At 35.5% G+C, this 21,683-nt stretch overlaps 1 protein-coding gene across 1 annotated transcript in view; it reads right to left on the reverse strand.

Moving 5' to 3' along the window:
• The window catches only part of SPINK5 (serine peptidase inhibitor Kazal type 5), a 74,990-nt gene that overhangs the window by 37,481 nt on the left and 15,826 nt on the right, over positions 1-21,683 (reverse strand). The window contains exons 5-14 of the mRNA XM_087430292.1: positions 17,397-17,524; positions 15,493-15,556; positions 14,470-14,597; positions 12,935-13,001; positions 9,484-9,611; positions 8,040-8,127; positions 5,311-5,438; positions 4,016-4,097; positions 2,741-2,868; positions 1,108-1,189 (exon numbers count right to left, since the gene is read on the reverse strand). Coding sequence (XP_087286418.1) covers positions 1,108-1,189; positions 2,741-2,868; positions 4,016-4,097; positions 5,311-5,438; positions 8,040-8,127; positions 9,484-9,611; positions 12,935-13,001; positions 14,470-14,597; positions 15,493-15,556; positions 17,397-17,524 — 1,023 coding nt within the window. The remainder of the gene's footprint in view (positions 1-1,107; positions 1,190-2,740; positions 2,869-4,015; positions 4,098-5,310; positions 5,439-8,039; positions 8,128-9,483; positions 9,612-12,934; positions 13,002-14,469; positions 14,598-15,492; positions 15,557-17,396; positions 17,525-21,683) is intronic.

Here is a 21,683-nt window from a genome sequence, read left to right on the forward strand (position 1 = left end):
TTTTTTTGTTGTTGAGATGCATGAGTTCTTTATATATTTTGGAGATTAAGCCCTTATCAGATGTATGGTTTGCAAATATCTTCTCCCAATTGTTAGGTTGTCTTTTCGTTTTGTTGATGGTTTCCTTTGCTGTGCAGAAGCTTTTTAGTTTGATGTAGTCCCATTTGTTTATTTTTTCTATTGTTTCTCTTGCCCGGTCAGATGTGCTGTTTGAAAAGATGTTGCTAAGACCGATGTCGAAGAGCGTACTGCCTATGTTTTCTTCTAGAACTTTCACAGTTTCAGGGAAAGAAATTGAAGAAGACACAAAGAAATGGAAAGATATTCCGTGCTCTTGGACTGGAAGAATTAACATAGTTAAGATGTCCGTACTTCCTAAAGCCATCTATAGATTCAATGCAATCCCTATCAAAGTTCCAACAACATTTTTCACAGAAATAGAACAAAGAATTCTGAAATTTATATGGAACAACAAAAGACCCAGAATAGCTAAAGGAATCCTGAGAAAAAAGAACAAAGCTGGAGGTATCACACTCCCTGACTTCAAAATATACTACAAAGCTATAGTAACCAAAACAGCATGGTACTGGCACAAAAACAGACACACAAAAACAGATCAGTGGAATAGAATCGAAAGCCCAGAAATAAACCCACACATCTATGGACAGCTAATCTTTGACAAAGGAGCCAAGAACATACAATGGGGAAAAGAAAGTCTCTTCAACAAATGGTGTTGGGAAAACTGGATAGCCACATGCAAAAAAATGAAAGTAGATCCTTACCTTACACCATACACAAAAACTAACTCCAAATGGATTAAAGACTTGAATGTTAGACTTTGTTTCTTAAATGTGGGTCAGCAATTGGCTTATTTTAGAATACTTCTGAACTTTCAAGATTTGAATATTTTTAAATGATAAAAGTTATAGACTCTCAACCTAGAAACAGTCACATATGCACATGTGTACATGCACACATATAAACACACACACAATCACAAACTGTACAAATGTTTCATACAGTTTCAGGGGATTTATGGGTTCCCTGAATGCTGTCTATAGATCTCAGGTCCATATGCCTCTGACTTTCCGGAGAAGGTCTCCTCACCTCAAAGGGAGTTGTATTCTCAGATTGTCTTTTATTTCTTGATTCACCTTCCTTCTTTTTCTTTTCTTTTTCTTCTGCTTGGCTAAAAGAGAGTGATTAAAAAAGAGATGATTAAGAATCATACAATCTCCAGATTGAAATTGATCTCAAATATCATTTAATTATTATAGTTAATATATATTAAATTCTTACTATGTGTCTAACCTTGTGCTTTTACTATGAAATCCTTGCAACTGCATGAGGCAAAACTACTACAAAACCCCATTTTAGGGCCGGCCCATGGCTTCGCGGTTAAGTGCACGCGCTCCGCTACTGGCGGCCCAGGTTCGGATCCCGGGTGCGCACTGACACATTGCTTCTCCGGCCATGCTGAGGCCACGTCCCACATACAACAACTAAGAAGGATGTGCACCTATGACGTACAACTATCTACTGGGGCTTTGGGAAAAAAAAAAAGCAGGAGGATTGGCAATAGATGTTAGCTCAGAGCTGGTCTGCCTCAGCAAAAAGAGGAGGATTAGCACGGATGTTAGCTCAGGGCTGATCTTCCTCACAAAAAAAAAAAAAAAACCATTTTACAGACAGAAAACTGACTGCATAACTTGCCCAAGAACACAGAGCTAATGAGTGCAGATGAAGGATTTAACCCTTGTCCAGAGGCAGTTTTCTAAACTCCCAATACTCAAAACTGTATCTCTGATTACTATCTAGCTTTGCTTTAATCTGCCAGGAAATTCTCTACCCGCATCATCCTTGAAACCCCGTGGTAAGTCCTTCCATCCTTGAAGTCCTCAAACTGTTAGAACTTCTGTCTGGGATTGACCCAGAACCTGTCTTCACAGCTTTCACTCACTTGGATATTTCAAGACTGACTTTCCCCTTGCTAAGTGTGCTGAGCCTTAATAATCCTCAAAGGACAGGGTTTTTATACATTTATCCAATCAGGGATTTCCTTTATATTTTTATTTTCCTGTTGAAGTGGCCCTCTCGTACTTGAACACAGAAATTAAGCAGAAACTTATCTGAATTCAGTACTCACATTTTCTAGAATCCATTCCATAATAATGACAATTGTCCAGTGGAAGAGAGAAATATTAAACAAATGGTCACACATATAAATTTCCAACTACTGACTGTGATTAGTAGTATGGAGGAAAAGCCCTGGTTACTATGAGGGAACAGTTCAGGGGTTAGGGGCATAGAGAAGGCTTCAACAAAACTGTTCAAACTGACAAGACAACTAAGAGGAGTTAACTCCACCAGATCGTAGTCATTTCTTATTCCAAATCATCCCCCTAGGTCCTGTGTATAAACTGATGTACTGTTTTGCATATTGATATATTTGCTTTGTGATTTGTTATGTGATTTTAGACGATTTCATATCCCACTCTGCAAGGGTAAGATCCTTGTTTTACATCTTTTACATTTGCACAGAAACTCAACCAGATTGATATGTAAGAATTATTCTTTGATAATTATGACATTGTGCAAAAGTGTGTCACAAAAATATCATTGACAAGAAACAAATGCAATTTAAGAAGTAAAATATAATCAAGCTCAAAAAAAAAAAAAAAAAGAATACAACAGAAAGAACAAAACCCTCCCTCGTTTCCCCAACTGCAGTGCTACTCACAAGAAGGCCTCACACATGGAGCAGGTGTTGCCATGCATTTTCCCATCTGGGCCTCGGATGGGGTCATTCTCTCTGGTGCAAGGGAGTTTTCCATTCCTCAAAAACTTACGGTATTCACTGCACAGCTCCTGCCAAGACAGAGAAAGTAAGTTGGACATACATTTTACTCCTATCCAAAGCAGAAGATTGAAACATCTATATAGGCAGAAACTAATGTTATGTTTCTTTGAGCCCAGGATTTTAGTTGTGTTTCTCTCAAATGTAGAATTCAGTTTAACATGCAAAATCCATGATTTGCTAACAGATGGGAAGAAATAAGACATAATATGATGTCACAACATAATAAAAGACATAGACCAGTAAACTCCACTATAATCTAAAAAGAATAAAATAAGTGCAACATGTAGGTACTAGAAAATCTGAGAACTCGGAGGTTGGGACCATGAAATCTGATCGTGGAAACCAGGGAAGATGTTAGGGAACAAGAATAGTTTGAGTGAGAGTGTGCAGAGTAAATAGGATTTTCCTGTGTAAGAAATGGATTGGGCATATGCACACTAGATTGTTGAAATAAACTGAGAAACACAGGTAGGAAACTAGATGGCATATAGCAGAACATGAGTTTCTGAATGAAGATAAGGAGTCAAATAAGAAGATAGACAAGGAGATTAAAATTCTGTAGTTGATGAGGAGCTGTTTTGTGGGTTTTAAGCAGAGCAGTATTGTGATCTGGTTAACATTTTGAAACTCTACTTTAGCTGTGTTAGGGAGGATGGTTGGATAAGGAAAAAAGTAGAACCTACAGGGCAGATTAGGAGACTTTCATCATCTAAACTATAGGCTATGATAACTTATATAAGCCTATAGAAATGAATATTGTAACATTTCAGAGGTAAAAATCATGGGCTTTTGTGTGGAATCAAGGTATTATTATTATAACTCAGATGTGAAATTTCAAAAACTCATATGTAGAAAATATATACGTAGAGCCTCTGGAAAGTGGTTAGCAAAAGTTAGCACAGTCTGTAAATGATTAAACTACAACTAGAACTTAGTTTTTCAGACTGCAAAGAAGTTCTTTTTATTGTACAGGGTTAGTCTCCGAAGCAGCAAGAATTGATCAATCTCCCAGAGCATTCATCTCAATGTTATCTCTAGACTGAAAGGCTAAGATTTTTCTGGGGATTTTTGCAGGGTAATATTCCAACCTTTAGACCTTTGAAGTGTGTTCAAATGATAGTGCCAAGTAGGACTTATTGAATGGACTCCACTCACTGCATATGAGGGTGCTTTTCCAGATTCTCTTTTACTTCTTGCTTTTGCTTCTGCCTTTTTCTTTTCTTCAGCTTCTGCTTGGCTGAATGAGAGAGAAAGCGAGAAGGATCTATAGGACCAAACACAGGCAAAGATCTCTCCACATTCCCACATTGCTAATCTATCCTCCCTCCTTAGGAAGGAACAACTTTGTCCTTTTATCACTACATACCAGGAAAGCAATAAAACAGCCTCCAGGATGGTAAGATACCATAACTTCTTTATAGTTTCTGCTTAACATTAAAAGAAAAACGGTAATTGTGGATCTGGAAAACTTTCTTTCTATAAATTACCTTTCTTGCCTGTGGTCAGAAAAGAAACATCAACAATGCCCACCAAGGTGATATCAAAACTAGTACCATGGTGACATTACACCTGGAGGCTGAAAGTGGTGTCAACAAAGCACATTGACTGGTCCCCTTGTTTCACAGAGAGGAGGTAAGGCAGTGAGGGCTTTGGCTATACTCTCAGGAAATGACTACAACAAACCAAGGTCTCTCCCCTCAAGTCTATGGTCTATCTACCAGATCATGCATTTCCTAGCCTTATTAATTCAATTTAAATATATTGCTTACTCATGGCTGTGTTATCTAAAAGACAAAATGTAGGGCAGGTGCAAAAAGGCCAATAATTTCCATACACTGATAAACCAAATGAGCCTAAATTTGCTTTGTACAATGGAATTGCATGGTACGTACACTAACTGAAGATATTTCAACCATACATGGTTGTCAATCAAGATAAAAGGCTATAGATTCTAAATGAAGCCAACTACTTAATCTGAGCTCTACCAAATAAACAGAGCAGTCCCAAATTTTGAAACCAACCTCAGTTTTAACTTATTGAGAAATGTCATGTTATATAAAGTAACATTTACTTTAATTTTGTAAGGCTTCCTCGTTGTTTCATGGGCAACCTTAACTCTAACAATCAATTTCTTCATTAAGTACTAACTTTGGGCCCTAACCCCTCTGGAAGATGAGACGCCTGTGAACTTGTACAACAGGTTCAACATATGAAGCTTCAGCAGGAGGGTAAATTCGATATTTGTACAAGTTCATGTTTGTCAGGATGTTCCAGTGCTAAGAGAATGAGTGTCAAGGAAAAACAGACATCTTGGAATGAATAGCTCTAGGTACTAACTCCCAGCTCTGCTACTTATTCAACCTATTCAACTCACTTCCCTATTTCAAGCCACAGTTTCCCCTAGGAACTAAGCTGTAAGCTCCCTTCTCTCCTTGACATTCTATACTTACTAGAAGGCTTGACACATGGAACACAAGTTGCCATGCATTTTCCCATCTGGACCACGAATAGGGTCATTTTCTCTGGTACAGAAGAGTATTCCATTCTTTGCCTGATTCTGATATTCACTGCAGATTTTCTGAATAATGGAAATCAGATAGTTTAGATATGGTTCTCTGTTTCTTGTTTATAAATTTTAGATGCTCTTTGTCAAAGATATTGGAAAAGAGGAACTAAAGATGAAAAATAAAACACTTAGGATTTAGGATCATCCAAAAGTTTTGTGATATTTCTCTCCTTGTAATACTCATCCATTTAAGTATTCAACAAGTATATTAAGTTAGGGTGATGTAAACATGAATGTGATTTAGCTCTTTTATCAATCAAGTGGAAAAGATAAGGAATTGCAATTAAAAAATCTAAGGGATATAACGTAGGTCTGAATTAAGTGTGTACAACCATAAAGGAAAGAATGATTCATGGAAGTTCAGAGAAGAGTTTATATCTGAGTTGTATGTTTAAGATGTGTCCAGGAAAACAACGTGGCAAAAAGGTCCTCCAAGAGGAATTATGATAAGCCAAGACATAGAGGCATAAGAGAGCATATCATTTAGAAATAATCTACTATAGTCATGAGTATAGTGGCTAAAGAATTAGTTGGTCAATGAGAGGAAGGGGTTTGGAAACTGGTCGAAAAGGAGATCTCGAAGATAAGTCAAAAACAGACCACTAAACTTTTAAAGGAATTTGGACTTTATTCTTAGGAAACGGGAAAATAGCAAATATTTATAGCAGAGAAGAACATAATCCAATCTTTGCTTTAGAAAAACTATGTAGCCAGAGGTGTGGGGGATTTGAGTGACTAGAGACTGAAGCTAGGGCAACTACAGAAATAAAGAAAGAAAAGAAGGAAGGGAGGGAAAGAGAGGGCGAGGAAGGGAGAGAAGGAAGAAGGAAGGAAGTAAAGAAGGGAGGGAGGGAGGAAGAAAGGGAAGAAGGAACAGAGAGAGATGAAGAAAGAAATTGGAAATGAAAGATAAAACGATAGTTCAGGGACATTTGAAAACCAAAATTAAAAGGCCTTCACTACCATATGATCCAGCTATTCCACTGCTGGGTAAAGAATTTGAAAACACCAATGCGTAAAGATACATGCGCCCCTCTGTTCATTGCAGCATTATTCACAATAGCCAAGACTTGGAAGCAACCTAAGTGCCCATCAAGGGACGAATGGATAAAGAAGATGTGGTATATATACACAATGGAATACTACTCAGCCATAAGAAACGATGAAATCCAGCCATTTGTGACAACGTGGATGGACATTGAGGGTATTATGCAAAGTGAAATAAGTCAGAGGGAGAAGGTCAAATACCGTATGATTTCCTTCATTAAGTAGTAGATAATAACAACAATAAACAAACACATAGAGACAGAGATTGGATTGGTGGTTACCAGAGGGGAAGGGGGGAGGGAGGAGGGCAAAAGGGATAATTTGGCACATGTGTGGTGATGGGTTGTAATTAGTATTTGGGTGGTGAATATGATGTAATCTATGCAGAAATAGAAGTATAATGATGTACACCTGAAATTTATACAATGTTATAAACCAATGTTACTGCAATAAACAAAAAATAAACAAACAAACAAAAAAGAAAAGGGAAAAAAAAAAAAAAGGACTTCATAACCTAGGATTGAGGATAAGAAAGCAGTTGAAAATGAGTCCTAGGGCCGGCCCCGTGGCTTAGCGGTTAAGTGCACGCGGTCTGCTACTGGGGGCCCAGGTTCGGATCCAGGGCGTACACCGACGCACCACTTCTCCGGCCATGCTGAGGCCGCGTCCCACATACAGCAACTAGAAGGATGTGCAGCTATGACATACAACTATCTACTGGGGCTTTGGGGGGGAGAAATAAATAAATAAATAAAATTATAAAAAAAAAAAGAAAATGAGTCCTAGGCAACAAGATGGGGTTACATGGAGGCAGAAGGTGGACTAATGGAGTGGGCTATTTTATGAAACTGAATTACACATCATAGAAGGTGGGATAACTCTCTGTAAGAAATAAGTTAAATAGGGTTTCTTCGTGGAGTGAAATGGCCCAAATATCCCCTATGATAACTTCAAATGTTGGATTTTCATAATGCCTTTGGTTCATGGAAATGTTTCCATACATTGTCAAAACAACATGGAATATGAATTGTATCTTGCAGATTGAGGAAGATGTTGGCTAGAAGTATAGATACCAGGCAGGATGCTAATGCATCAATGCAAAGGAAAGCTATTAGGTGTCTGAGCTAAGATGGTAGCAGTAGAAAAAAGGCAGATGACCAGCTAAGAGATGTTTAGAAAGTAGAATGTAGTATGATTTTAAAGGGAGTATATTAAAATTTTACATTGATATTGCTTTCAAAACAAAAACCTACAAAACAACTACCATACATTTGAAGAATACACAGCAAACTTTGAATTCACATAATGCTTTGATATATCACCTTCATTTAGGAATGTGGAACTATTTTACTAATATGATTTGATTAATTTCATCCAAGTAGAGCTAAAAATTGTAATGCCATAATTATTCCTCTAGATCTTCTAAAATAATAACTATAAATTAGTTTCAGGAAAGCACATTAGTAGTGGAAGAAAAATGAATCAATATTGAAAATGCATTCTAGAGTAAAATTCACACATGCACACCACAAAAGTCGTAACTAGATTGATCAAACTAATCCTCACCCCAATTTCTCTCTTAACTTTAACTTTTTCTTCAACCTTTCTCACGTTTTTATCTCCTTTATTTTTTTCTTCTGAAAAACGCCGTTTGCTGGAGAAACAAACAAAAATAAATAAATAAATATAGATGTTTTGAATCATCATGCTACAAAATAGTCATTTAGGTTCAGGTGGATAAACAGCTAAGTGTTCCTGAGTTCTAGTACAAACACTTTCAAATCACCTTAAAGTCCCTTATTAAATTGAAGTCTTCACTATTTCCCCAAAGAACCCCTTTCATTTTGCCTTCATGTGTGCCATTTCTTGCCACTATCATGATCTTTTTTGTCATCTTCCCTTCTTTTAAATCTCCCCAGCTTAAATTTTATCCTCTTTAAGAAGACGTCCAAGACCTTAAAGTGGAAATGAGTTCTACATCTGTCACTGTATTTTTACACCTGAACTTCTTCTCTTATAGGATAATTTTCATCCTGTCTTGCAATATATGTGTGCATACGCAAGTCCATGGCTTATTTCTGCTATTAGCCTTAAGCTTTTTGAGAGCAGGGATTTTCATTCATACATTCAAGGTAGTAACTATTTTTGGCAAGCATTGGCCAGGGCCCTGGGCATATAGCACAGTAGTACACAATAGAAACGCATACCCTGTCTTCCTGGAACTTATAGCCCAGTAGAGAAGACCAGCAGTCAACAAATAGTCAGAAAATAATTATACAAATATCAACTGTGATGATTTAATTAATGAAACAAAATTATTAGATGTTATAAGGATTTCAATAAGGGATTTTAGGAGGTCTTATCCAAGGAAGGATAATCTTGAAATGCAATCCACAGAAGAGGAGACATTAGTTGGCCAAGACTGATTTGAACTGACAGTAGGACAGCACATAGGAAAGAGCTTACAGAGTTCAAGGATATGAAAGGAAGTGTGATGAGATCTTGTCTGAGATACCTTCATAAATGTTATAATTTATGCATTGTGAAATTTGTTCTGCCCCCAAGGTCAGATATCCAAGATGAAAAGATAAAGTTAATTCAATTCACATATGAACATGAATTTTTTTGTAGGCATTGCACCTATTTTGTCACAATGGGACAATTACTGAAGGAAAACAATCAAAGACTTGGTACGTGCTTTTACCCTCATTCCATATAATGACTAGCTCATGCTATAACATAAAAAAGCTTACAAAGGCCATAGGAGGAAATGTTAAGAAGTATTTTGTAATCCAGTCTTCCAACTGGAAAATAGAATCCATTTGTACTCAAAAATGGATATATATCATCAGGCCCTACTTAGTAGGTGTAATATGATTTGTGGAGGACGTAAGAGTGCTCAAAAATTCTTAACAACAAATCTTCCCCTCATAATAGGTCTTACTCATCATTTGCATCAATCTCCACATCACCTTTTGAGTCACTGCAAAGAAACCACAGCTATACTCACAAAACTTCAGCACACAGGGCACATTTGTTGCCATGTATTCTGCCATCAGGGCCACGGACTGGGTCACTCTCCCGTGTACAAAAAAGTCTTCCATTCCTCACTTGGTTTTCATATTCTTTGCAAAAATCCTTTAAAAAGACAAATAATTACATTTAGCACTTTTCTACTCTTTAATCTAGAAAATGTACATCATAGATTTATAGTCAAAGAATGTCATATCTAGAAGGTGTTGGTAAACACATACAATTAAATATTGAGAATTAGTAAGAAGTAGAAATTACATTGTCAAATTACTTGGTACTTCTATCTGCTGTGTGGTATATTTATTAAAAGTTAAAAGAGCCTAGGAAAGAATAAGGCTGAGCAAATATTTCCTAAAACCACATAGTTCTTGTTAACTCTCAAATCTGTGAAAAAAGATAACAAAAAATAAAAGATCTCTTGTGGGGTACCAACAAAGACACACCAAAATGGAGCAAACCAAGACAAATAAAATGGCTTCAATGAGCAGAATATAGAATCTGTAAGATGAAACATTTAAAAGCTACTTAATATGGACAAAGTCAAGAATGATCCAACCTAGTTTGCAAGGAAAAAGGAATAAAATAGTATCCAACAGCATTATGCTTACTTTAGTTTGTTTTCTCTGTGGATCTGTGGATCATATTTATAAACTCTGCCTCCTTCATTGATGCTCATTTCTAATATTGTAGGTGGAAACCTCAGAGACAGTGAATCTAATTTTCCTTCACTCCTCACTTACAAACGTAGACCATCAAGACTGATCTTTATTTAGAAAATCTAAAAAGGTTGTGACGTCCCACCCAAAAATCCAAGAGAGGTTTGTACCCAGATTTCCTGATTGCTTTGGTTGAGTACTTTCAGGTTTCTCTATGTGTTTTGAAAATTCTACTATTTGATGAGGCCCTACAAGTCCATATATATTTATATATTTACTCTAGTCTTGGGAATCTCTATGTCAATAAACATAGACATATTACATATCACAAATAAACATTTGTGACAGGATATATTACTATAATATAACCTACAAAAAATGCTTCTCTGTAGCCTTCTTTTCAGCTGTATGGTCCTCATCTTCCCAGTTCAGCCGAGTAAACATGAGTATAAAGAGTGTGGTTTGCAGTCAGAATGGCAGCTAGACTGTGGCTCTAACTCACTGGGAGACCAAAGCAAAGTCTCGTCACATTTGAGACCTCAATCTCACCACCTACACAAAAGAGGTTTTTTGGAATTGATGCTCTTTAGGACCTTTTCTAGGTCTAGTATTCTCTAATTTTTTTTTAATAATTGATATTTCACTGGGACACTTTAAAAGAGAATCCTAATTGCCTCCGAATAAGAAGATATTTGTTTTTGGAGGAGCAATGGGTGTGCTCCAAACTTCCTGGTTGTAACAATCTAGGAATACAGATGCAGAAGACAACACCTGATAGTCATAGCATGGTCATAAAATTAATTCTCAATGATTCCCATAAGAGAAACAACGATGATTTCAGTTATAAGTTGTGATTCATCCAAGGAGATTCTGAAGAAATACTTTCATGAGCAACCTACTGACAGGCTAACTATGAGGCAGATACTGAGCCATCACTATAAAGTAGTCCTATTCAACATCATCATGTCCAATGACCTTGCCAAAACAATGAACCCAGCCACAGAGAGGAAGAGGGAAAAAGAGCCGAGATGTGATGAAAGACAAGGGAAAAGAAGTGTCTGTGTTCGTGGAGTAATAAAATGCTAAATATCACAAGATGACGCAAGGTTTTAGACTGAAATGGAACAACCACCACAAAAGAATGACTATTCAAATCTCAGTGAGTGTTGAACAAATTATTGGCAATTTTGAATGCTCCATGTTTCTTAATTTAAACTCTGAACACCCTGTTTAGGGTGGGAAATTTGCTCCATTGAATAGCACTATGAATTGGAAGGTCAGCTCTTAACTACCAAAAACTGGACCTGTGTCTCCCCTTAGGAAAACCTATGCCATACAATCCACAGAAATAGTATACTTGTATTAGCACAACAGGGTACAGGACATAGAATCAGAATCCAACAGGAAGGTAAAATTGAGACCATTTATCCAACCTCCTTATTTTGCTAACAAGAAAATTGAGACCCAGAGAGAAGAGACAACTTGCTCAGTTTCACACACCCGGAGCATGATAGAACTAAGGCTCGAACTCTGGTGTTCTGACTTCTCAACAAAAGGCTAGTCATTTACCAAAGTAACTGCTATCACTTTTATTGAAAGTAGGTTTAATAACCTTGGTGATTTAAGAAATCTAGGCTGCACTGATGGTCTAATGGTTAAGATTTGGCCTTCTCACTGCTGTGTCCTGGGCTTGTTTCCCGGTCAGGGAAGCACACCATCCCTCTGTCGGTTGTCATACTGTGGCAGCTGCATGTTGCTGTGATGCTGAAAGCTATGCCACCAGTATTTCAAATACCAGCAGGGTCACCATGGTGGACAGGTTTCAGCAGAGCTTCCAGACTAAGATAGACTAGGAAGAAAGACCTGGCCACCCACTTCTGAAAAAATTGGAACAGCAGCAGAGCATTGTCTAATATAGCTCTGGAAAGTGAGAGAATGGCACAAAAAGACCAGGCAGGGTTCTGCTCTGCTGTACACAGGGTCTCTAAGACTCAGAATCGACTTGATGGCAAGGCTTCATTACCTATACTGCCTATTCAATTAACAAAAGGAATAATTTTTGTATTAAATTGAAAAATTAAATCATATAATAATTTGAAAACCCTTAATTTTAAGAGTATTTTTTAAACCACAATCTCAATATTTGTTTGAGATTTTTGTTTAAATAGAAGCAAGACCATTATAAATGCAGGTCTCACTGAATGTAATAACCATAAAGGAAAACTGAATAACTCCAATTTTGTATAAATGGGATTATACATAAAATACACCAGTGGATATACTGTTTAAAAGACTCTGGAATTACTTATAATAAAGTATTATATTATATTATTATTTATAATATAAATATATTAAATATTTATAATATTTTAAAATATTTTAAATTATTTTAAATTTATTTATTTAAACAATTTATATGTTGCTTTTTTTATAATTTATTCAAAGCAAAATTAATTTATACTAAGTCAGAGAGAAGTCTGGTGAAAATTAAGCATTTAATTTGCATAAACTTTCTGTATTACATTCTCCCTTTTTTTTAAGCAAGGAGGGAAATTACATATTTTGAACATTAAGTAGGAAATGCTGTTTTAACTTTGAATCTAATGATTAATATACTAAGAGTAGTCAACTTGGGGAATTTTGAAATTAAAGCAAAAACATTCAGTTTAATGGTGAAGAACAATGACACTATTGAATTACCTCAAAGTTTCAAGCATACATTTGTTAATATTTGTGGCCACAAAAAACAAATTTTGTTGGTGAGTAATTTACCTTTTCAGCATTTCGTCGAATTCTGGTCTCACCTTCTTGCTTGGCATTTTCTTTAGCTTCCTTTAAGCTGTTAACAAAAGAAAATAGTTGGTCAGTTTATGCCTCTGTCGTACTTTTAGCGTCCAGTTCTGTGCTAAGTACTTTCATATTCTTTGCTATAACTATTTAAACCCATGCACTTACATGAGACAAGCTTTTCCCTGTCTCGAATGTCTGAGCCAGAAAATTGTCAAAGATAAGGAAGGGTGTGAAACTGACTCACTGACAGTCAAATAGAAGCTTTGTTCTGTAAACCTGGATGGGTGTGACTCCTTGATTGACAAACAGAAGATCGTCAGGAAAATTCCCTAAGCAGGCAGAACCAAGAGCTTTAAAATGACGTTGTGACAAGGGTGAAACCAAATTAAGCATTTGACGTATTGTCATCCACACCCTTATGTATGGCTTTTTATACCTTGTAAAGTATTTGCCTTCATGTGAAAGCATCCTTGTTCATACAAGCGACACTGAACTGAGCTTCTAAGTCCTTTCATATCTATTCTCTAATTTCAGTCTCAACTTGGAGATAGGCATTACTATCTTAGTTCTACAGAGGAAGAAATCAACCAGGAGTTAGGGAAGTCAAATTCTCTTTTTCAGCTAGTGCATGAAAAGAAACAGAAAGTCACAGAATTAGGGCAGATTTGAACACTAATAGCACATGCCTCCAAGATAAGAAAGTGGAAATTAGACTGATATTCTGTCTGCAAACAGTTATAATCACTGTTTTGTAAACCTGGTAGGACATGACCTTGAAGTCTACAGCAGCATACCGTAATTTTCAAAAGCAGGTATGAAGTTTATTAATCTGTTAAATCTTTCTCTGTCCTGATTTTAAAGATCCAGTGACGTAAATAGAGCACTTTAAGGCTTGCTGACACATGAATTAGAGAGTCTATACCTTGTTTAACAGCCAGAATATTCGAGACTCATTGGATCTTATTCATATCTAGGTCTCAGTGCTCAGAGCAGTGTCAGGCACTCAGGGAAAGATTAACCCAACAGCTCTTCCCCTTCATAAAGTTCCACCTTTTATACTAATAATGAATTCAGCCAATGTCATTATTATTATTATTATTTTAAATTAGACTGTCATTTTTAGTAAGAATCTCTATACATGCCCAAATGAAGCAATGTATGTCAAATGACTGTCCTAGATTCTTCCATATAAAAGCGCTTTTTAAATTTTAAAATATTGCGCCTTATAAAACAGTGTGCATTTTTAAGTCACTGCAATTAAACAAATTAAGAACCTTGAATTTAACAACTAATATATGCACCTTATCCACTCCTTTTAAGAAACTTTAGTAGGTGATACAAATTAAAAAGAGAAGAAGCCACTCTGGGAGCAAGGACTATTCCACAATATAAAGACAAAGGATTGCACGCTTCACAAAAAGTTCTTTATCTCTCTGTGGAGTGGGTCTCAGGACAGCAACCAGGTACACCCTCATCAGGTCCACGTGCTTGGTCTGCTTGGGGATGACGATACTTACAACAGCTCAGCACACATCGCACACTTATTGCCATGCGTCTTCCCATCAGGACCAAGAACTGGATCATTTTCCCTTGTGCATGCAAGTCTTCCATCCTTCACATAAGGCCGAAAAGCGCTACACATGTCCTGAAGGACAGAGAAAGGCATTTGAATTCACCGTCCTGACTGTAATGCTTACAACACTGTTTTCACAAATTTTACAGAACTCAGTGCCTCTCTGCCCAATGCACACTAGCCACCAGATGTGTAGAACTAGCTCAGTGAGTATTGTATAATTCATATGGTTAAGTATGGAACTCATTTACTTATTTATTCATTTATTAGTAAACACAGATAACCTACTATGCACTAGAACTAAGGTAGAACACAATCCTTGCCCTCAACTTGTTCATAGTCTCCTGGGCAACACAGAAAAAGAGACATTTAAAATACAGTATGCTAAATGTCTTCGTGGAGGTAACCTCAGGTGCCCTAGCTGCATATAGAAAGGCACCAAACCTTGACTTAGGAAAATCATTCAGCTAGAAAAAGTCAAATGTGACACATATGAGATGCTCACTTTCTTTCCCTACCATGACGGGCTCATAGAATTTTAGCATAGAAAGAAGCTATTAAATCCAAATCTCATTTTTAGATATGGAAACACTGGTACAGTGTGGTTAAGTAATTTGCCCAAGGTCTCCTGACAGCAAGTGACAGTACTCGGGTGTCAACAGAGGTTAAGTGACTAAAGTCTAGTGCCCTCCTTTCTACTACACATGTAGTTCCCTTTCGATTTCTTTCTTTTTTTATCCCCCCATAGGAAGCAGAAATAGACCTGAAAGGTCTAACCACTGAAGTAACCTGCTCCAGTTTCAGGAACTGTCAATTGCTTTTGATCTAAACAAGCAGTAACTCATTTCAAGTAGAGCAAGAATTATTGCCTTCCAAACACCCCACCAAAGAAGGAAGAGGAGAGCATCTTCTTTCTCTTCGAAGTCAGTCCCCCAATGTTTCTCACCACTCTGACATTTGTCCTCACCTTCTCTGGATTATTTTTCTCACATTCTCCTTCACTTTTTATGCCAACTTGGGACCTGGTTTTCCTGGAATTGAAAGTTAGTAGACACAGCAGTTTAATGTCACAGAACCTCTCACCATTCAAAAGTAACTTATCTTCATTGTATTGTGATTTTCCTTTGCTCCTGAAAACAAGTGTCACATTGTATTCTTTTCTTTATTTACTCTTTCTAATGAGAGCCTACGTTTATAACTTGGAGTCAAAGGAATGGAATCACGTTGGAGGGCTGATAAGATTCAGACCTAGAAATATTATTTCCAGAATTTTTTTCCCCATGTCCAGAGAGGATCCATATCAGAAGCGTGGAAAAAAATAAAGCTTACAAGTAGATATTAGATGCTCCACAAGGAACTATATTGTTGTTGATGATGTTGTTGCTTTAAGTAAATGAATTCAAGTTTGTAGTATCTAGCATCTTATTATACTCTTCTTCATTTGAGTTATGCTAATATTTTATTTTTCATGGAAAGTACATTAAGTTTTAAGAATTAATTTTGTTCCATCTAGTAGAGCTTTAAAGCTTCTGAAAACATAGAACCATTAATGTAAGATACACTTTCTACTTTCCAAAAAGATAAGGTGGGTTTCAACTATAGCATCTGTATAACAATAAAAATACCATAAAAATAATATAAAAGAACTAAGTAGTTAAAAGTGATAAGAAAAAAGTTACATCAAAAGATGTCAGCTGAGGGAAACCATAAAAATTGAATGCTGATGTTACTGCAGAATCTCCTTGCAGACAGAGCTAAGAAAGAAACACAATGAGCGGTAAGACCCTCACTGTGCAATAAAAAAATATGCCAGAATTAGGGGAGAGAAAGTCTCACCCGCACCAGAGATTTAAAGAATCTATCACAGGATCCCCCACATAAGACATAGTAGGAACTAAATGTACAATGTGCTCATAGTAGTGTTACAAAACACGTATCTAATAAAAACCTGTATGTTCTTCTGATGTCTATTTTGTTTTCTTTATGCTTGCCCCCGGACAGAGTTGAAGGCATAATTTTAGAGTACATTTCTGAAAATGCAGTCATGTGAGGGATCAGAGTGATTTAATTCAGTTGTGTGTTGCCAAAGATACTTATTACAAAGAGGGATAAATCTTGTGGAACCTTAAAGACTGAATATTTATCATACCCCTTACTAGCCTTCTCAAACATTGGTTGCTATATTTGCAAAAACTGAATAGCAGATAATTCAAGATTGAGGTCACAAGCCAGAACCTGCAAAGCAGGTATGTCATCTTGTTGGTTCAAGACATTCAATAATCAAACCTGGCATTGAGGGTAGAGAAAGAACTAAATGGGCACAAAATATAGGACAGTGAGATGCTTTAGCTAAGTGGCAAAGGTTGAATAGATGGTAAAAAGTTCGGTATTAATTAAAAGTCTCTATTATCTACTCTAATATTATAAATTACTGAGCACTTAATAAATAAATATTGCTTGATGATTAAACATTTTCTATGAAAAGGATATACTCCTAAATAAGATAGACAGAAAATGGATAGGTAGATAGAAAGCTAGATAGATGTGTGTATGTTCGTGTATGTGTGGATATATGTGTGTGTATATGTGTATGCTTGTATCTATATAGATATAGATATCAGATGTCTGTCTACTTTATAGAAACAGTAATAATCATCTGATAAATTGTACCAAATGTGCTTTGTAAAATATAAAGTGTTATACTATGTACATATTTTTTTCCTTAAGAGTAGTAAAAGAAGTGGTTCTAATAATTTATGGATGGATAACTCCCACAAAATGAATTATCTTAAAGACTGTAAGAAAAAATGTGTCATGTAACTATACAGAGAGCATGCTTTAGGGAGAAAGCCTGCTTCAGAGAATACTCACGCATTCTCAGCACACAATGCACATCTGTTGCTGTATGTTTTCCCATCTGTGCCACAAACAGCTGCATTATCAAGGGTACAGATAAAATTCCCATCTCTTTCTCCTGTCCTGAAATCATCGCAATTCAACTGCAAGAGACATGATCAAGGAACATCAAAATATAAGAGATAAAATATTTCTTAGATACATAAATAGGTTAATATTTTAAGCCCATAACAATATAACTCACTAGAGAAGAAAAACATCTAAAGAAGACCATAGTGAGCTAATAAAATCATAGATAATAAAATATGGTCCAAGAACAGAGACATAATTAGATTTCAGAAGAAAGGATTTCAGTATGATTTCAGCCACTTGCTGTCAGGGCGAGGTAGGCCAAGTCACCTCTCTGAAACTTAGTATACTGTTTATTTAACAAATCCTGCCTCCCTTCTCTACACAGGGATATGAAAGCTCTCCATAAACTATAAGCTGCAATAAAGTTTCTATTATTATAGAATAGGATAGTGATCAAGAGCCAAATTGCTGGGTTCATAATTCTAACTCTGCCATTTACTAGCTTTGTGTTTTGAGAAAGTTACTTAACCCCTCTGTGCTTTAGTGTCCTCATCTGCAAAATGCATATAATATTACCAGCCTCTCTGGATTATAAAGAAATGTAAATATATTAATACATGTACAGCACTTAGAACAGTGCCTAGCACATCATAGCCATTTATTACTGTTGTCCTTATTTTACAGGTTTTCTCTACTGACAATCCAGCCAATAAAACTAAATACCTCTTAGGAATGATAGGAGACATCCTCAAGTTTCTGCTCTGATAATATGACATATACTTAGTGACAAACCTGTTTGGTGAGAAAAACTACACCAGGTAACAACTGAAGACTAGCGTTCAAATCTCCGATCTGCCACCTACTCACTTCACCTCTTTGAACCTCACTTTCCTTATCTGAAAAATGGGAAATCACACCCTATCCACATTACAGATTTGAGTGAGGATCAAATGAGTACTTATGAAACACTATTTGGTAACTCATTATTGTGACATAGCTAGCTAAAGAAGATACAGAGCTAACTTGGACTTCATTGCTATCTAAAACCAAAGAATAAAACTGGAGACTTTTTCTTTATGATATCACATTGCAAAATAAAATTTTTGATGTCATTACTGTCATAATAAAAATGATTTAATTATCGATACTTAGAATATAGACCTGTGACCTAGTATGTCACACAATATAAAGAATAAAAGCAGAATGAAATACAAATATATAATGAATTTGTGAACTGTGAGATTAAATTGAGGAATTCTCCTGGAAGATAATTAAAAAGGAAAAAGAATTTAAAATAGAAAAAAAAAGCTATCGAACACACCCTACTATTCATGTCATATGTTTAGGAAGAAGTTAAAAATAGAGTGAAAGCAGGACAAGTAATGGTGCTAGTGTTATCTCACTCATTCATTTGCTCACTCATTCCTCAAAATCCACGCACATTTACCAGGCTCTGGGCATTGTACTAGACTGCAACACAGCAAAAAAGACAAATGGAATACATACTCTAAGGAAATTACATTCTGATGGGAAGAGATAGACAATAAATACGATAACTTAAATTGTAATTAGTTCGATGAAAAGTAAACTGAACAATATGACAGGACCTAGATGGTGTCTATTTTAAATACAGTGTCAAGAAAGATCTCTCTGCAAAGGTAGCATTTGAGGTGAGATGAGATTAATGAGGAGGAGCCAGACATTAAAGATCTGAGGGAAGAACATTTCAGGCAGAGAGAACTGCAATTGTGACTTGTGATAGAAACTAGATTGTCCTGTTTAAGGGGCAGAAAGAAAATAAGTGTGGCTGGAGCATAAGGAAAAAGCAAGAGAGCTGCTGGTTTTCTCTCATATATCATTTCTAGAGAAATTACAGAATCATGAAGATAGAGATTGAAGTAATTAACTTTGGACAATCATTGCTTATCCCCCTTCACCAGCAAAATCAACAGCAGCACACTAGGTCACAGGTGTTGGCAGGATGATGACAGGGCAGATTAAAAGCCCAGCTAAGACATGATAACAGGTGCAAGCATTTACCACTCCACTTCCTCCTCCTCCAAACCCCAAGGGCTAGTGGATCAAGGCCTATGGAGAACGCCTCTTCCTAATGTGGACAATTTCTGAGAGCTTACAGGTGGATTCCTGACCTGGTGAAGTGGCAACAAACTAGAGCGAGTAACACTGGTTTGAGAAGCATCAGCTCTGTGCCTTCTCTCTTCTCCTATCCTTACACTCACCAGGAGAGGCAGAAACTAAAACTCTGCTTGAAATTCATCTAACTCACCGTGGCAGAAAAAGTAGCTAAAACCATTATGGAATCTTACAGTAAAATATCTGTATATCCAAGGAGTAAAACAACATAAAATAAATATAGTAATATGAACAATATGCAATATCAACTGAAGCAGAATTATTGGAATGCATAGAAAATAGTTTATCAAGTGTAACTATGGTTTAGAGAAATAAGAGCAGATACCTGCAATATAAAGCAAGAAAAAGAAATTATAAAGAAAGAAAAAAGTGGAAGTTTTAGGTATGGAAAATATTTAAGTGGTAATAAATAAAACAATATAAAGAGTAAAAGTAGAATAGTTGCAAATACGTAATGAATTTGGGAACCAGAAGACCAGATCAAGAAACTCTGATAGAAGGCAATGATAAAGGAAAACTAATTTAAAAGAGAAAAAAAAAAAAATCTAAAGAACATAAAGAATAGAATTATAAAGTCCCAAAAAAGGAGATAAACAAACGTAGAAAGAAACATTTGAAGAATGGGGAACGTTTCTAGAATTAATGAAAAATGAAGGAATAGGAGAAATAAAGAAATAGAGCAACTCAAAGCTAAAATCTAGTCAATAATAAAATTGTGGAGGTTTAGGAGATTTTAGCAAAATGAATTAATAGCAGGCTAATATACACTAGGGGAGAAGATAGAGGTATTAACAATAAACACAGACATTATCAATAGTATATATAATTACAAATATGGATATTTGGTTAAGAGTAGTCATATTAACAAAAACAGATATGCTACATTTAAATCATCATCAAAGAAAAGCTGGAAGGAAAAAACTACTTTAAAAATAATTTTTAAAAAATCTGATAATTGAAAATATGAAAAAATAGGAGAACCAAGTCCTAGTATAACAGAACTAACAAAAAGTGTAAATGGGCTAAACCCACAAATTAAAAGACAATTTGTCATCTGATTTAAAAAAAATAGGATCAAACCAGGTATTGACCAAAAGAGAAAAATTAAAATTAAAAAGTACACAAATACTAAAACAATAAGATAAGATACAAGGCAAAAATGAGTAAGAAGAGAGCAGATGCAGCAATATTAATATTGAAAATATAGAATTCAGGCCAAAATGCATAATAAGTAATAAAGAAGAACATTATATAAAGTAAAAGGAAAACGAGAACAAGAAGGTATAATAACCATGATACTAATCATGAGCATACATTCACCTAATAATGCAGAATCTAAATACATCAAACAATAACCAACAAAATGTGATAGAATTAGATAAAACAATAACTGGAGTTAGAGATGTTAGCACACACTTCTCAGAAACTGATATTTCAAGTGAAAAAAATTAAGATGCTTAAGCCATTAGATTTTATAGAAAATACATCCAAGAAACAGAAAATAAACATTTTTTCAGAACATTTGAAACATTTATAAAAGTAGAATATTTATGAGGTCACAATAAAAGTCTTAGGAAATCCCAAAGGATCAATATCATATGATCTATGTTCTCTGACCAAAATTCAATATAATTAAAAGTTAATTTAAAATAGAAAAAAGTACCACACATTTGAAAATCAAATAATATATTACTAAATAACTTTGGGAGGGAGGAAAATTAAGAAATGTTTGGCAAAGAATGACAGATGGAAACACTTCAAGTACAAATCTTGAGATAGATGATCACTAATATCTTTAAATACCCTTGTCATGAAATTTTAAAAGTTAAAATTTAAAAAACTAGGTATTGCTCAACCCATTGTAAAATGAGCAACAAAGTAAACAAAAAGAAACAGGAATGATTCATATAGATAATAAAAACAATATAGAAGATTAACAAAAAAGCTGATATGATACATTCTAATATGACTGATAAAAGAGAAAGAGAGGATGAAAATAAAAAATACATGCAATGATAACTGGAAATAACTGTATACACATTGAGCTATAAATACAATTAAATCATATTATTAGTA

Source organism: Ceratotherium simum, chromosome 4 (genome assembly GCF_057802395.1).
Source record: "Ceratotherium simum simum isolate JZ-2026a chromosome 4, ASM5780239v1, whole genome shotgun sequence".
In the NCBI taxonomy this organism is placed as follows: Eukaryota; Metazoa; Chordata; class Mammalia; order Perissodactyla; family Rhinocerotidae; genus Ceratotherium; species Ceratotherium simum.